The 18,602-nt window shown below is 47.2% G+C and overlaps 1 protein-coding gene across 10 annotated transcripts in view; it reads left to right on the top strand.

The window, feature by feature from the left end:
* Window positions 1–18,602, top strand: part of DTNA (dystrobrevin alpha) — a 980,878-nt gene that overhangs the window by 926,385 nt on the left and 35,891 nt on the right. For all 10 annotated transcript variants that reach the window (XM_085605673.1, XM_085605674.1, XM_085605682.1 and 7 more), the window contains 2 exons: window positions 4,638–4,770; window positions 16,531–16,577. In XM_085605673.1, the coding sequence (XP_085461799.1) occupies window positions 4,638–4,770; window positions 16,531–16,548 (151 nt within the window). In that variant the 3' untranslated portion in view covers window positions 16,549–16,577. The remainder of the gene's footprint in view (window positions 1–4,637; window positions 4,771–16,530; window positions 16,578–18,602) is intronic.

The raw sequence follows: 18,602 nt of genomic DNA, 5'->3' as shown, positions 1-18,602 counted from the left end.
AATCAGTCTTCGCTCTACCTTCAAACAGAACAGTCAGACCTGGAATTCTAGTTCGATTTTCCCTACTCCTGGGACTACATGCAACACCATCATAGTTTGGCCTCATTGATAAGGTGCAGTTTTATTCCCCGGGCAAATCAAGATTTGGGACCCTGACCAGGGCATTGTCTGTTCACTTAGGGAAAATCTCTGAAGGTAATGGTTAGAAATACTCGAGTCAACTCTTTTGAAATACTGAGTGTACGGAAAAGGATCAACCATATGCAGATCAGTCTTGGCCTTGGTGAAAAAGTAGCAGTGCCACCCAGATTTGTGGTCTTATCTTCCATTGACTAGGGACACAAGTGTTACCACATTGATGTGTTTCAATGAGGCCAAACAACGTCTATGCTTTTGTTCTCATACCTTGCCCGTCCTAAATGGTTCATGCTGTCCTCTCACCAGAATGTGACAAGAATTGAATAACACCTCCCCAGTTGTGGGGCTGTGACATTGCCCAAAGATATCTGCAGGCTTGGAACATCTGCAGTTCCTGAGCCCGCCCTAATCGCATGGTCTTCGAGCGGCAACAGCTGAATCAGGTGTGTTTACTGCACACAGCCTATACGGGCTGTACTCAGCGGGCTCAGAGTCGCCTAGACGTGTTCACCCCACAGAAGAAACAAGAGATCCTTTGTGTCTCCTCCTTACAGGGTAAGTTTCAGATCCATCCCTCAGTGGGGTGCAGAGGGGGTTATTGCAACAATCCTGAAGAGGGTCTCTCGCCTTGTCGATCAGGTCACACTCCTTGTCGCTCTCGGTGACCCCCTCTGGCATATGGGATCACTGTATCTTCCCTGTATGTGGGCTCTAGCCTGCTTGGCACAGTGAAGTCCTCAGTGGCGGCCCCTCCTGGCATACAGTGTTGCAGCTCACCACAGCACAAGGGCTACAGCCTTCACAGCGTAGCAATTTTCTCACGGAGGCAACTCCTCACTACACAACGCTCCAGCCGGATCAGCACAACGATGCACACAGCTCAAATCACGGCAGCCCTCCTCTGGCATACGAGGGTCGGCAACTTTGTCCTGCACATGGACAATGGCCCGATCGGTTCAGCTACTGTCTCTTCACACCCCGCAAAGGGAGTCCTTCTGATGGGCTCCCCACTGGACCTCGCTCCCTCTAACGCTCTCCTCTTCCTCATAGAACACACTGGTCTTGGCAAACAGGCAGGCGCTGGTGTGCCAGGCTCCAGGGCAGGTGGTCTTGGATTCCTTGGGTGACATCCCCTCACCCAGCAGGGAGACTAGCAGGTCTTGGTCCCCAGTCCTGGTCACAGGCAGAAGTCATGCAGAGCTTCCCTACCCCATACAGCCCATCTGGCTGATTGGCAAATGACAGTCAAACCTCCCATCTTATAGTCAATTTCCAGACACCAAATGTGATTTAGATTCTGATTATTTGAAGTTTAGGTGGGGGATCTTCTGTTTTTTTGACATGCCACTCCTCTGTCCTCGCTTCCTCTTGAAAGCTGTCTGCCACAGCAAGAGAGACTCCAAAGCTGATGGCCTCACAACACAGGCCATGGGAGTAACTAGAGTTCACACCTGGATGTCAGCCACAGTGATATGTGTATAAAAAGGTTAGCCCAGGGTCCCAGTCCTACTCTTTATCATCCCTGTCTCCTTCCTGAGATGTGTCCAGGCCCCTTTCTTGTGACCTTTCATTTATTCAAAGAGCACCCTTTGAAGTTTACGAGGAATGCCGTCTCTTCCTTCTCCACTGTGTGTTCCACCCAGCTTACAAGAATGCAGCAATACACAAATCTGTCTAGGGGTATTCCTCTACCTCCTCCCCTCATGTTTCACCATGCAATCAATCAATCAGGATTTGTAAAGCGCTGATGCATCACCCGTGTGGGTTCCGAGAGACGCTAGGAGAGCATGCTGCCTTTTCTCCTATTGGTTGAACATCCAGGCCTTGAGGTTCTTCCTGAACTGCTGGAGCGATGGTGATGCTCTGAGGTGCAGGAGAAGGTTGTTCCAGGTCTTAGTCGCCGGGTGGGAGAAGGTGTGGCCTCCTCTGTTCGTCCGGCGAATGCATCAGGCCTGCATGGGGGACCCATGCAGGCCTGGGTCTCCCAAAACGGAGCCCAGGGTCCTCCATATATTGTACTATTCACAGGCACACATACACCCAGTGCATGCATACAGCATACACACTCTGCCCAGCACTGTATCCTTCAAGTATTGTACCACTCATAAGCACCCATACATCCAGAACATATATTTAACATGCAAACAGAGCCTTGTATTCTTCATGCACCATATTACTCATAGGCACACATACATCCAGCACATACGTTTAACATGCATGTACTCCACAGCACTACATCCTTCATGTATTGTACCACTAATAGGCACACATACTTTCCGTACATGCATTTACCATGCACGCACTGCACAGTACTACATCCTTCAAGTATTGAACCACTCATAGGCACATATACATCCAGCACATGCATTCAGCTTGCATGCACTGCACAGTACTGCATTATCCCTGTATTGTACCCTTCCCAGGCACACATCCACCCAACACAGATACACCACTGATGCACTGTGCAGAACTACATACCCAACCAATGTGGGTTAAGGACGAGGTAAGTACACCAGAGCGAAACTTTAACTGAGTGAGCCTGTGGGCCTCACTCCAGTGACACAGGTTAATAAGGACCTGTTCATTCCTACTGATCACTACACAGTATGCCACCACCACTGCGCGTGTGCTGCTTAACTCCTTGTGAAGGCAGTAGCCTCTCACCACTATAAGGGTAGCTCTTTGGGTGCCCCTCCTGGTCCAACAAGACCGGAATACATGGGACAGGCCTATGTCATGGCACTCACACATGATCTTTGTTTGCCTATGACAACAAAAAAGAGCATTAGGGATCCAGACATCTTCACCACCAATACAATATTTAACTTTACGCAATTTGTGTAATGGAGCCAGGAGTTTAGGTCAAACTCTTTGGGAGCGCACCCTTATTATACCAGATTTACAAACAAAATGGTGTGTGTTATTGGAGAGGATGCTCAGCAAACACTTTCAGTCTGTAGAGTAAGACTATTGTTATCCAAATTGTTATCAGGTAAGAATAAGTAGATTTAACTGTTGAAGACAGTTTTTTAATGTCTTATTTACAAAGGTTCACTATTCTAGAGCATGATGGTTACATTTGGGCCTAGTACATGCTGTATAAACCAATAAAGAAGTGAATAAGTATGTTATACCACAAAATCAATTCATGCAGAATTATCTAACCCCTGTGGGGGCTATTCACAAACATAAACTTACATATGAGTACATCTATACTTACAAGTTTACTCTTACACTTTCCAGTAACGATGTGACTATTGGCTATTCACCATTTACAAGTGTGAAGTTGTTCAAAATGTAGACTTCCATTGTCCCTGCCCCCTGAAATAGGGGGTGTAGTCAGTTAAAATGTGAAGTATGACCATAAGGTTACTACTAGTAGTCACTTTGCAACTGTAGTTGACATTCCACACACTTGAAGGGGACCACAGCAATAAGGGCGAACAACTCACTGTGGTAAAGTTAAGGGAGATCAATAAAAGTTTCTTAAGTTTAAAGAATAAATTTATGTTAAATTTTAATATTACATTTTTATATATATATTTTAAAGGTGTAATTATGTTTTAAAATATTACTGCACTATAAAATACATTTTAAATTATCTTGTTAATATATGGAAGTATATTAAATTATATTAATATTCTTTGTTAAATATTTTTTGAAATATTAAATCTAACTAATATAACATATTTATATTACAAAATAACTGAAATTATATATAACATTCATTCAAGTCAATTATTTAAAAAAATTAAGTTACATGTATTTTTAAATTGAAAAAGATCATTACATTATTTATAATGTAATAATTTTTTTTAACACTAAAACATTTTATTGGGGTTTTATCTTAAGTCCCTACCTCTATCAATTTCTATTGGAGGGTATTGCAGCATTTATGAGTGGCTATGTGTGGTGCTGGACTTACTCCAGCTCTGAGCTGGAGTACACTTACAATTGCTTTTGGTCCTTTTTCGATGTAGTAACTGTGGCAGTTCCGTTTGTGCATAGAAGTGGGCTTACTCTTTTGTGGGTAGGTTTAGGTCCCTCACTACACCCCTATCAACCCTTCCATTAACCGCTCTTTACTCCTCCGTTAACCTCTCCCTTTTAGTCATAAGTATTCCCAATTTTTCAGTTTCACTCCGTCCCTCCCACATTTACTTCTACAATGTATACCTAAGTGTGCGGAGCTCTCTGCAGTTGGGCGGAGATCTCTACACATAAAAGATAAGTGCGGCAGAGGCATAGACCTCCACATGTAGGCTAGTGAATAGCACTTTGTAGTTTGTTAGTAGTAGTACTACTGTAGTTCTACTAAATGCACAGCGAAATGCAGTTTCTGAGTAGGCGCCTATAATTTAAAATAAATAGGTTCAAAATAACTGAATTGAATAGTTAGCTATCAGGCTTACTGACAGTTTGAACCAACCACCTTTCTGGAGTTTGGAGAGCATTAGTGTGTTCAAAGTGTGTTGCTACTAATAATATTTTGCTTTTAGAGTCACAGAAGATGGAGACTCCTACGGCAGGCCGGATGATGAAGTCTATGAAAATGATTCTGTCCATCAGCTTGAACATGAACTCAAGATGGAAGAGTATCTAAAACAGAAGTTGCAAGATGAGGCCTACCAGGTATGTGTACCAAGGCCAACATAGTGGCAGCATTCTATCAGTCAGTATGCCCTTTCTTCACTGACACTGCGTTCCTCTCTTTTAACATGTCTGTCTGCCAAGGAGTGTTGTTAAGTGAAGGACCATTTCTCCTCCCTGCCATTCTTTCATGGGCATGTAGCTCTCCACATCAATGTCTAGATGGCACACTTTGGTAGTGTCTTGCCAGCGATCTAGGAGTATTGATTTAGTAATGTTCGCACAGTATAATGTAGTATTGTTCGTTTGAGCACTTTCAATAGATAGACATGATCATGACAATGGGCATAATATTAACGTTGGGCTGCCCACAGTATGGAAACGTGATAGCTTTTCTGGCAGCTGCTGTTGATATTCGCCTTCTTGATCAAGGCTTATCAACATTGTTGAACTTATCTCACTGTTGGTTCGCCACCATCTCCCATGGCATTTTTAACATCATGCTTCTGTCTACATGCCTTTAACTGGCTCATATTTTTTTTTATCTTCTGAAACCTCCAGAAACATCTGTACAGTATTTCCGGGGGTACTCCCTATTCTGACTCCCTTCAACATATATATCACTCCTCTAGCTGAAAACCCACTACCATATGGCCTGATGCTTGGTGGAGAATTAGGCAATTTACTCATTCCTTCTGACTCAGCCAAGAGCCTGACTCTTAGAAATCTTTCCATGGTGGATCAAGTCACTTCTGTTTCATCTACTTGCTTTTGCACTATCATAATGCTCTGAAAGATGTTGAAGTGGCTCTCCATTAACACTCTTAAAATTGTCTCCCAAGCCCTGATCACCAGCTGTCTAGACTACAACAACACTCTGTATGTTCACAGTTCTGAGTATCTCATAAGATGACGGTGTACTGCTCAGAACACAGCAGCCCGCCTGGTGCACAACCTTTCAGCATGTACATTGATAACTCCACATCCTAAGGCCTTGCACTGTCTTCCTATACACAAACAATCCATCTTTAAATTACAGTGCTACACACACACAAAGTGTTACATGGTGCTGGGTCACACTACCTGAGTAGCAAGATTTCTTCGAATAAGCCTACCAGACTGTTTCATTCCAACACCCTTTATCTAGGTACAGTTCCACAAATCCACCACACGAAAACTAGTGGTCGGTCCTTTTCCATTCTGGCAGCACATAATTGGAACCTTCTTACCCTTAACCTACGACCGACTCATAACTTTCTCACTTTTTTTTTTTTTTTTTTTTTTTTTTTTTTTTAAAAACCTTTATTCGGATATTTCAGATACACAGCTACTCAGCCGACAACCCGGAGGTTCGGCAGCTCGTCAATCAACATATGTAGTCTTCTATAGCTGTCAAGCAGGAGAGAGAAAAGGTTTCAATTTTTAAAGTAAAACATAACAAGCAAGGCAATACACATCATGTGTTCGCGTCAGATCCCACCGATGAGGCGGCCCCATATCCACCATCAGATCAGCCCTCAAGTGTGGAGGGGAGGGAGAGGCAGAGGCACTAACTTTCTATCAGATTTCATCAGCAAAACTCAAGTCGGAAGTGGGGCTAGGGGGAAAGGTGCTCCTCTGGTGGGTCAGCGGCAGGAGGCAGGCAGATGTACCCCCTATACTGGTTCCACCCCCCCCACACCTTATGCCATTTCTTGGGCCTCCCCCGCGCACAATACACTGTTTTCTCCCGAAACATGCACCAGTCCATGTTATCCTTCCATGCATCCAGGGTGGGCGGGGTAGGGGATCCCCACAATCGTGCAATATCCCGCTTGGCCACCATATTACCAAGGGTCACCCATTGAGTCTGCGCAGCATCGTAGTCTGTAGGGCCCCACACGTTCAAGAGACAGCGCCGCGCCTCTGAGTGCAACACAATACCCGTGACCTCCTGCATCACAACGTGAATCTGCTTCCACAATTCCGCAATCACACCACACTCCCATATAATGTGCAGAAAGGTGCCCACCATCCCGCAGCCCCTCTTACACAGCCCGTCCTCGGAGAAACCCATGTGGACCAACCGGGGGCCAGTGACATAGACTCTGTGGAGGATCTTAAGCTGGACCAGCCGCAGCCTGGCGGGAATGGCAACCTCTTTCGGGGAGGAGACAGCGTACTGCCAGTCCTCATCGTCCAGCTCAAGACCGTCTCTAGTCCACTGGTCCCGCACCCCCAGGAGGAGATCGGTACGGACGTTCACCAGCTTCTTGTAAATGAGCGAGATTGTGCTCTCCGGCACGTGGCCGTCCAAGATCCGGTCCTCCAGCGGAGAGGATTCAGGCACCTTCTCCCCCTCAACGAGGACCGACCGCAGCGCATGGCGTACCTGCGCGTACCGGAAGTATTCCGTGCCCTCTAGCGCATATTCCGTCTGCAGCTCTTTAAACGACTTAATCCGTCCCTTGGCCAGCATATACCCCACCCTGGAGATACCAATCAGGTCCCATTTGTCGAAACCCTTAGAGTTCCAGAGTTTCCCCAGCATGTCCGAGTCAAACAGCGGAGTGGCCAGTGTGAGTCTATCCTTCCACCCCAGGGAGTTCGTGACTGCCTTCCACACGTGCACCGCCACCCCGGTCGGCCCCGTGAGGGACCCAGCCGGGGCCCTTGAGTAAAGTGCTCTATAGTAGCCACCACCCCGCAGCAACCACCGGTCCATAGCGAAGCCGGGGCTAAGCGCAGGACCGTAGACTCCGTGGTTGATTGCGCTCAGTTGGGAGGCCCAATAGTATCTCCGGATGTCGGGAAGCGCGATACCCCCGTCATACCAAGGGAGAGTTAATTTTGCTATCGCTATACGCGGGCGGCCGTCCCACAGCAGCGAACGCTGTAGACTCTCAACCTCCCGAAAGTAACTGGCCGGGACCAGCTCCTGAGTGTTCTGCAGGGCATAGAGAAAACGGGGAAGCGACATCATTTTAAATAGCGCCGCACGACCGAGGAGGGAAAGCGGCAGCCGCCTCCAGCCTGCCACGTCCCGCCGCAGGCGCGCCAACGGAGGGAGCAGGTTTCGCTCATACCGTACCGTGGGGTCGGCCGAAATATAGATCCCAAGATAATGAAAACCCTCCCGGGCGATCTGGATCGGGCAATTCCGCGGGGGAACCGGGGCGGCTCCACACAGGGCGTACAGATATGACTTACCCCAGTTGATGGTGAGCCCCGAGTTCCTCCCGAAGGAAGTCAAGATGTCGCAGACAACTATAAGGGACTTCCGGGGTGAGGTAAGATAGAGCAGAATGTCATCGGCATAGAGGGAAATGCGGTCCTCGTGGTCGGGGGACCAGCGAATCCCCCTCACGTCTGGGTGCCACCGTATCCATGCCGCTAGCGGCTCAAGGGCGAGAGCGAACAACAGCGGCGAGAGGGGACAACCCCGCCTGGTACCCCTTCCCAAGTCGAAGGGATTGGAGGCCCTCCCGTTAACCGCAACTTTGGCGAGAGGTCCTTCGTATAAGAGCCTCACCCAGCCCACAAATCCGGGCCCGAAGCCGAACTTCGCGAGCGCGGCCCACAAATATGCCCACTCAACCGTGTCGAATGCCATCGTTGCGTCGAGCGCAGCCACCACGGCCGGTTCCCGCATCGTCCCGACCCTTGCGATCGCACCATGAATGCGCCTAAGATTCAACGCAGTATTTCGATGTGGGATGAATCCAGATTGGTCGGGGTGGATCAGGTCACCGACCACCCTGACTAGCCGGTTTGCGAGGATTTTAGCAAGGATCTTCGGCTCAGCATTAAGGAGCGAGATCGGCCTGTATGAACTGCACCTGTTTCTAGGCTTGCCATCTTTATGGATGACCACGATCGTTGCCAGGCGCTGGTCGAGCGGGAGGGAACCCGTCGCCCGCGCCTCCACAAACATGGCTCGTAGATGCGGAGCGATCTTGTCCGGCTGGAGTTTGTAGAGCTCAATGGGCAGACCATTCGGACCCGAGGCCTTGCCCGGACGCAAAGAACGGATCGCCCCCGCAATCTCATCGACCGTGATGTCGCCATCAAGGTCGTCCCTGTCCACGTCGGAGAGGCAAGGCAGGGCGAGATCGCGCAGGAGCGCACACGAGTCCTCCACAGGCCTGTCCGACACGGATGTATAGACCGTGTGGAAGTAATCCGCAAAGCACTGGACTATGCCCTCCGGCTCCGTGACCATGACGCCATCCTCCGTCACTAGGTCCGGCACCACTCGATTGACCCTCTCCTTCTTGTCCAGCCACGCAATCAATTTCCCGGCCTTGTCCCCGACGTCGTACAGACGGCCCCGCTGTTCCCTACTCAGAGCCTCGGCTGCGCCAGTCACGAGGGCCCTGTACTCCGATTGCTTAAGGCTCAATTCGTGCAGCGCCTCCTCCGTGACCTCACCCTCCAGGGCCAGCCCTAGGTCTGCGATCTCCGCCTCAAGCTGGGCGACCTCCGCGTCTTTCCGGCGCTTGGCCGCTGTAATCAAGGAGAGGGCCTCACCCCTAATCACGGTTTTGAATGCTTCCCACAAGGACACCGCCGACGTGACCGAACCGAGGTTTTCTTGAAAATAACGGTCGATCGCCTTAAGTACCTCACTACGAGTCACAGGGTCTCTAAGATGCCACGGGTTAATTGGGGCCACCCTACCACTCACTCCTCTGGCAACATCCATACAGATCCACACCGGAGAATGGTCAGAAATACCTCGTGCCATGTGCCTGGCCTCAGAGACACTGGAAGCGTGTGCAGCCAGAGTAAGGACATAATCAATTCTGGAGAGACTGCCATGCGCGCCTGAGTGGAAAGTGTACTGCCGTTGTGTGGGATGCAACATTCTCCAACAATCAACCAGCCCTAGGGTATCTATGAAATCAGGAAGCCACTTCTGAGCCCCCCCCCGAAATTCTCTGCGGGTGCCTGTCAAGCAGGCCTGAGCCGACCGCATTAAAGTCACCACCCACCACCAACACGCCCTCTGGGAGATCCAGTAATGTCCTCTCTAAGTCCGCTAGGGTAGTGGGCTGCAATGCAGGGGGGACATAAACCGACACCAGGACCAGCGTCCTGCCCTCCCACCGTCCCGCTACTGCCGCGAAGCGCCCCCTATCGTCTACAGTAGTAGAGTCAACCTCAAATGGGAGAGAGGACCTGACTAGTATTCCCGCCCCTCTGGAACCCGAGGTGAACCCGGAATGCGCAACAAACTTATAGCCTTTACGATTGAGTGCATGGCACGTGTTGCCAATCAAGTGCGTCTCTTGCAAGAGGACAATATCAGGGGCACATCTCTTCAGAAATTGCAGTACAATCCCACGCTTAATACGATCCCCCAGGCCATTCACATTCCAACTGAGTACTTTGAGGCCCCTACCCCCCATCCCAGCATGTAAGGAGACCACCACCACCCGCGTGGAACCCGACCCGAACCACAGGAGCTTGCATCCTGACGCCTTGCAGAACCAAAAACAACAACAACCCCAACAACAAACCCCACCCACCCCCCACCCTGCACCCCTGCGTAAGCTCTAAAGTGCCCCCCAACTTGCAGTGTGCCTGTCGCCCCTTATAGAACTAGTCTACGGAAAGAACCCCAGAGGAGGAAAAAGCTCCCCTACTGCCCCCGCCACCCCCCGGACTATCAACCTCCCGGAGGGATCGGAGTCGTGGTACTTAAGTCCTGGCTCAATGTTCGTCACCAGCACCATCTGCGCCACCAGAGCGTTCCACGCCAGGCCGCCCTTGGGGCAGAGTGTCCAGCCAGTCTCCGACCATGTCGGGTGCCTCAAAAAAGAAAGTTCGCTCTTCGAACACCACCCGCAACCTTGCAGGAAAGAGCATGGCATATTTTAGTCCCATCTCACGCAGTCTTCTCTTGACCGCCATGAAGCCTTGCCGCTGCTTTTGCACCATCTGAGTGAAGTCCGGATAAAAGCTTACAGTAGTGTTCTGGAATGGCAGCGGGCCGGCCATCCGCGATGCTTGTAGTATGGCATCTCGATCCCTGAAATTAAAGATCCGGGCGACAATCGGCCTTGGTGGGGCCCCCACCTTGGGCCTCCCGCCAGGAACTCTATGGGCCCGTTCGACGGTAAAGAACTTGCTAAGGCCTTTGGGTGCCAGATGGTTCACCACCAGGTCCTCAACGAACAGGTCCACCGACTGCTCCTCCGAATTTTCCGGGACCCCAATGATGCGCACGTTGTTGCGCCTAGCACGGCCTTCGAAGTCTTCCAGCCGGCGGGCGAAGTGATCATTTGCTGCCCGGAGAGTACGGACTTCCTGCTGGAGGCCGGAGACATCGCCCAGGAGGCCGGCAGTCTTGAGGTCCAAGGACTGAACCCGCTCATTAGTTTTGCCGAGGTCGGCCCGAACCAGGTTGACATCTATCGATATGGCATCTACTTTTTGTGCCAGGGTCTCAAATTGCTGCCCAATCGAGGACTTCATCCCTTCGATGGCCCCCATGATGTCCTGCAGGGTTAATTCTGTGGAGGGGGATGCCGCGTCCTTCGAGGCTTCCGACGTCGGGCCTGATTCGCCCGGGGACCCCCTCTGATGGGCATAGCGGTCCATGGTATTGGTCTGGGTGGAGGTGCCCCGCCTGGTGTTCTTGGGCTTCTGTTTTTCGGCGTCCGATCTGGTCGACATCGCAATCTGCCGTGTAGACAATCTCCTGGCCCGTACAGGGTAAATGGGCATGCAACCAGTGGCTGACGCCGCGCACGCCCCGTCCCGGGCGCCCTGGAGACTGGAAGGCGAAATCGAAAGTGAAAGTGAAATCCCCTCCCCTCCGACGACTCTTCCCCGACCAGGCCGCTGTTGTTCAATTAGGGCACGGGCACTGTGCCAACGCAAGTCCCGGGCACCGTGCGGGGATTAGGCCCCAAACTTCCAGGCAGTAGAACTTCGGTCTCCGGTGGGCGATTTCGACCCGGACAACAGTTCCCGCCTCAGCAGCAGATCCTCTCCAATAGTCCGGGCATCAAGTACAGGATAATAGACAGGATAGATGCCGGAGGGAGCGAGGGTCTCGGGAGCTCTAGGCTCACGCGGCCATCTTGATCACGCGCTAAGCTCCTCCCCCCCTTTCTCACTTTTAAAAAGAAACTCAAGCTATGGTTGTTTTGTCAACCGAGCTCAGTCCTTATTCCAAGTCCTCATTCAGGTTCCATGCTCCTCTGCAGATGTTCCAGGTGCATGGATACCCGTTTGGGGTGACTAGGCACCCTACAAATAAATATAACATAAACATTCATAACAAACAGGTACCTGCTTGGCATGTCTTGCATCAGTCATCATGTAGGATCTTTTCATGGAAATATTCCTTAGATACAAAAACTTTTCAAAGCTTTTAAATAATCAGTGTTCAGGTACATTAACAAGTAAATATGGAACATTATCAGACTAAGAGGCTGCATTGCGATATGTGCCACTGTCAAATCCAAAGATAGCTTCTACTCGGCATCAGTACTTAATGTTTGTAATTTCTTGAATATACTTCCTTTAACTTTAGAAACCTATGTTTTCTTCAAAGAAAGGATACATTTTTCAAATTGTCCTGCTCCTTCCTGTGTTTCCTCGTAGCAATTTGGTAACAGGTATTCCACATTGTAGTTTCATGGGATGCGCAATCACAATGTTCGCAAGTTTGGCATTATGAGGGTTGAAGGCTGAGACCGGACATTGTTGTACAGTATTTAACTATGCAGCTTATGAGGTAAAGTTTCTGGCTTGGGTGCCCCAGATAATTGTAGTACAACACAATACAGGGCATCGTTCTGGTAGAAAGTATTTGATTTGTTATTGAGGTCTTTATTTGCTGTGAAGGAGAAACTTATTGGTAGTGAACCACTGCCATCACACACAGGAACAATTCAACTGTCTTCGTTGTCTGCTTGCCCTTGTTTACGGAGAGAAAATTCCATTTGTATTCCTGTAATTGGTCCACTGCAAAGGTTCTTGCAACTCTAGTCCATCCCTTATGTTACTGTTTTACCTGAATGTATCTTGTAGTGACAGGCTGCCCAGAGCCAATATTGTTTGAGGAGCAGCTCTTCATATGTATGGACCAGACAAAGGGACAGTAAATGTACTAAAGAAATATGTTTCCTCTATTTCTTCTAAAGAGTTTATTGCTCACCAGAAGGCACGCCATCAACTTGACATGGAACAAAAGTTTGTTGATTTCTCAACTTTGATCAGGGAGTCTCAGGACCTCAATCTATTTTATCTTATGGCATGGTTTTGTATTCAGATTTTTATAGCACTCATATCACCCACCACTGGGTATCCTGGCACTAGAGCACACTGGAAGGATTGGCCAGAGAAGCATAGAAGGGTGCAGATTGACATTAAAAAAGCCAGGTTTTAAGTTTCCTCTTGAACACATGGAGGGAACTGGATGATCGAAGTGTAAGAGAAAGTTGGTTCCAGTGCTTAGCTGCTCGATAGGAGAATGGTCAGCCCCCTGAACTGGCCCGACAGATACGAGGAGGTAAGGCCAAGTAAACAAGTGAAGATCAAAGACATTTGGTTAAAGCTCATGAAGTTGTGACAGAGCAACGTATAGAGCTAACATATGCACCGAAGCCACTGAAGGTCCTGGAGGCCCTGGAGTGGGTGTGTGACTGATGCGTTGGGAGATTTAGTACCAGTCCAGCTGTGGCATTTTGGACAATTTAGAGCCTCTTGACCTCGTAGTCTAGTATGTGATTTAGAGGTCATTACCATTGTCCAGTCTGCTGGTGATCAAACTTGAATGACAGTCTTATTGATGGTTATGGGCAGCCAGAAATAGGTTTTACACAAACGTTTGAGGATGCCAAAGCAGGTGGATGAAACAACAGGGATTCGATTGGTCATGGAGAGTTGATTGTCCATTATGATTCCCATATTTTTGCTGCTTTGACTGAAGTGGGGATTTGACACCTCTTGGGCCACCGACCTCTGAATCAGTGTACAGTGCGTTTCCAAACAAGACTACCTCTGTGTTGTCGTTGATAAGCTTTAGATAATTTTAGTGCATCCATCTAGCATCTTTAAGCATGCAGGCATTGAGTCTGGATTAGGTGATCTGAACATTTTAAGATATGGAGACAATAAACTGCATATCGTCTGTAAATAAAACAACCTTGAAACCACACAATTTTGCGATTGCAGCTAGGGAAGCTAAGTAAATGTTAAAAAGCATGGGGCTCAGTGATGAGCCCTGGGGAACTCCGCGCATTACCTTTGTCTAGTGGAACTGAAAGGGGATGAAGCTTACAGATTGAGTGCGCTTAGTCAGGAAAGATTAAAGCCATTTAAGGCTTCCCAAATCCATGTAAGTGTTTAAGCAGTACGACATAAAACACTGTGTTGAATGCTGTAGAGAGATCCAACAGGATCAAGGCTGCTGATGCTCCCAGGATGCAGCAGATATTATCCATTGCAGCTATGAGAGAAGCCTTCATGCTGAACGGGAGCATGGAAGCCTGACTGTGATGGGTCCTGGAGTTGATTGGTTTGTAAAAACCTAGATAATTGGGCATTGACTACCTTTTCCAAGACCTTGGCAGGATAAGACAGCAAGGAGATGGGCCTGAAACTGTATAGAATAGCGGGATCTGTTGACGGTTTCTTTAGGAGTGTTACAACCTTGGCATGTCTCCAGCTAGTTAAGTAAGTAGACATAGTGAGCGACCTGTTGAAGGGAGTGGTTAAAGCAGGACCAATGGCCAATTGGCTTAAAGTGAAGATATGGCAAGGGCAAGTATCGTCAAGAGAACCTGACCTACTGGAAAGCATAGAAGTAATAACATTTTCTATGTTGACTGGGGTCAAAGCAGGACAACACAGCTCCTTGGGCTGAAGCAGAAGAAAGACTGATGATGGGAAGAGTACTTGAAGGTTGAAGGGAGTCAAAAGGAGGCATAAAGATTGTTGATTCTGTTCATGGAAAAAAATCGTCAAGAGTCACAGAGTTGAGAAGATGGCTGAATAGATTGCGATTTGGTAGTAGGGTTGGAGATTTCTTTGACAACGGCAAAAATCTCCTTGGAGGAATTCAAGCTTTCGTAGATATGGGCAATAATAAAAGTATTGAGCCTGACCAGGCAGATCTTCTTGTGGCAAATGTTGTGGGCCACTATGTAGAAGTGACTGTCTTGAGCTGAATGAGAGCATTTCTAGGCATTCTTTAGCTGCTTGCATTTATAGTGTTAGGTAGACAAAGGGGGCCTTTTATATCAGAGAGCTTTTTTTAGGAGGGCTATGCCACACAGGGCGCCAGTGATCCAATTACTGAAACGAGCCACACTTATAATGGTATCTCGTGTAAGATCGGAAAAGAGTTGGTAAGAGCTATGTCTAGACTGTTCTTAGGAATCCGGTTCTACTTTTCATAAAAATGGGATGTGTAGTGATGGCTGGGGTGCGATTAGGGGTTAGAATATCACAATGTATAAAATGGTGATCAACCATGTCACCCGGACATTCAACACAATGTTAATATTTTGAATGCACTATAGATCTCAAAACAAAATTTAATATTGATGGCGATAATCACCTGTCAAAGAACCAAAAAAACAAGGATCAGAGTCATAGGATGTCCATTTCTCCCTCGTGATAATGAAAATGAGTTTGAACAATAATGTGAGGCAAACATTTGCTGGGGCATGCTACTCAGTGGGGGGTTAACTGCATCAATTTTGTTTTGTATGGTAGATTGCGCATCTGTTAGGATATCCACTATCCCAAAAAGAACTCCAGTAATTACAGAAACGCTATTTTTACTGCATATATGGCGTGATACACTTACATTTGTATTCATGAAGTTTTATCCGGTCACAGATTGAAAGGAACGATCAACATTGGGCTTTTACAAGGCTGCTAATCTCGGCTTCAGGCGATACAGGTGGTTAGGGTAAGAGAGTGAGATCATTTATAAGGCACCTCTTAGAACCTATGATCACATGTAAAGCCTAGTGAGCTCTAGAAAGGAGGTGGAATATGTGTATATATCGTTTTTAAAGTGTGCTTTGACACAGATATAATTGAAGAATCATCATGATATCCCAACTTTAACACACTAGGAAGGTCTCTGCTGCCACTATGAAGTTCTTCTACCCATATGTTCTACCCCTTTCCATGCAGGGCATTGTCATCTTTTTATGCCACGAAGTGGGCAGATATACTATTTTAGCAATCTCATGCCAGTAGTTTCAAGAATGGAAAGACTGGTCAGTAATGTGGGTATGCATGTGACAGCCTGATCACTGTGAATAAAGACATGTCCCAGTCAACCCTACACTGAGGGTACTCTATTGACTCCCAGAAAATTCTGGATACACGTTCAAGCCCCTTTGCCTCACCCACAAATGCTTGTGCACGAATTCCCCAGAATACCTCAGCAACGCATGAAGATGTTGCATCCCTGGGCACATACTTAACACTTCCAGGCACACTCTTCCTCACTACCCAAAAGATGCAGTAGGTCAGAAGGCCGCCACTCTGTTGTGCAATGACCCTTCCTATGTATGCTCTCCCAGCCAATATCTGAGGTAAAACCAGCCGACCTTCAGAAAAATGTAAAAGCGTCTCTCTGTTAATGTTGTGCCTGCCTCTCTTCAGCTGGGACACGGCTAAAGGGTATTGATGTCTTTGTCTTACACTTGGAGTTTGTACAATTACTCACTGTGTTTTGTATAAAATAAGATCTGACCCTGTGTTTATAATTTACAATAATTCTGATATTGACTGTGAAACTGACTATAATTGTATTTCTGTATCTGATTGTTTCTTTGCTCACAGGTCAGTTTGCAAGGCTGAGCGCACTGTCGTGATATCACTCTCCTCAAGTAAGTATTAAAACATGGAGCACAAAGCTGTTCGCCAATGATCTCTATTGACATTTGTTGTTAGCACTATGTTGTGCTGTATTCATACAAGTGCTAAAAGTTAACATCCTGATGGTCCAAATACGTACCGTGCTCACCTAATCCAATTTAAGATTCTGATTTGATGAAAGGGCATTCATACACTCCTTATGTATCAGAGATTGATTTAGCGTATACAACCCACAGCACTGTTACTGCTTTCTTGGTCTTTAGCGCTATATAAGTTACGTGATTGTGATTGATTAATTGATATCCCTCATTGATCATGGTTCGCAAATCCAGGCAGAAAAGCTGCAATTCTGTCACCTTCTGTTAGAGCCTCCAACTATGTTAGAGACAACCAGGGGCTCAGGCAAGTTAAACTGTTCATCCTGAAGCTGGTGATAAAATGTTAGCGGTGAGGAAGACCCAAATCATTGTTTCAACCGGCGGTGGATACAGGTTTAAGGGCAATGAAGACATAGTGAGCGTAAACCTCAGGTTTGAGGGGCAAGCCTTTGTGATACTTCTGTAGGAATAGGTAATCAATGTGCTTTTTAAACAAAATCAGTTGTAAGTATTTTATTGCAAATCCAAATGATAGCAACAGTAAAACTTGTTAACATTTGCATACACATTACTATTGTGTTGAAATAAAGATTTTAATTAACTAAACTCAAGACATGAATTGCAGTCTAGCCAGGTTTTCAGTTAAGCTGTTCAAAGATTTTTTCTCCCATATTTTGTTGACAGTACAAGTGATATCTTACCGCTGTTGAAATCCCCAGGTCACTTGTCGTCATCCTTTGTGGCACTACTATTACCTTAATCAATGACTTCACCACCAAGATTATAGCATTAAAACCCAACAAAAAACATGATTGAACCAAAACCATATCTTGTTAGTTAGACTGATTGGGGCCGTATTACAATAAGGACGCACTCTCCCTGTTTCTGTCATGGCACGCCTTTAAGTAGGTGAACCATAACCATATCTTTAGACTGTTTGGGGCCTTATTACTGTAGGGGCGCACTGTCCCTGTTTGCGTCGTGGCACACCTTTAACGTAAGTGCGCCAGGTGCAAACAGGGATGGTGCATCCATTACTGATAATGTGCTGCCCCTTCTGTATTACCAAAGTGCTCCTTGGGCACAGAAAGTGGGCACACGTGCCCATTATGCCTTTGGTATAATACAAGCAACAATGATCCTCAAAGGAATAGAATGATGCATAGATAAATATAGTTCAGAATCGAAACTATATTCTGGAAGTCCAGCCGGACAACCGATTTAATTATTCAATTTGAAAATACATATACAGTCTTCAAATTTCAAATACGTGTGGGACACAGTCCTGTGTCCAGAGTGAACATTGACATTAACAAAACAAACAAGGCATTTCAGGCAAGACAAAAAATGGAGCTTTTTTGAAATATTCAGTGTCAAAAGCTTTTTCGAAACAGCGAATGCACTTTCTTAACACAATGGAATAACGTGCATGCTATTTAAAGGGGTCGACGACGTTTCGATCCTTCTAAGAGAATAACAGGATCATCATCAGGACTAAGATGTGTACATGCCTGATTTTAAACGAAATTGCCTGTACTCATTAGGGAAAGCCGTACAATGACCACTCGGTTCACTGTAACCCGTAGGAGCAGGCTGTATCACGTGCATTGTCACGCCGCCTCAATCACCGACAATTTTCAATCAGATGTTCCTTCGTTCTGGCATTTTCCAGTGGCCACTCACCGAAAGTATTCACCTCGCGTAAGTCTGCCCGGCTCCGACCCTCGAGCCTCCGCAGCTGCCCCCGTCATTGTACGGCTTTCCCTAATGAGTACAGGCAATTTCGTTTAAAATCAGGCATGTACACATCTTAGTCCTGATGATGATCCTGTTATTCTCTTAGAAGGATCGAAACGTCGTCGACCCCTTTAAATAGCATGCACGTTATTCCATTGTGGTAAGAAAGTGCATTCGCTGTTTCGAAAAAGCTTTTGACAC

Source organism: Triturus cristatus, chromosome 5_1, assembly GCF_964204655.1.
Source record: "Triturus cristatus chromosome 5_1, aTriCri1.1, whole genome shotgun sequence".
NCBI lineage: Eukaryota > Metazoa > Chordata > Amphibia > Caudata > Salamandridae > Triturus > Triturus cristatus.
This window is presented reverse-complemented; position numbering and strand designations above follow the sequence as displayed.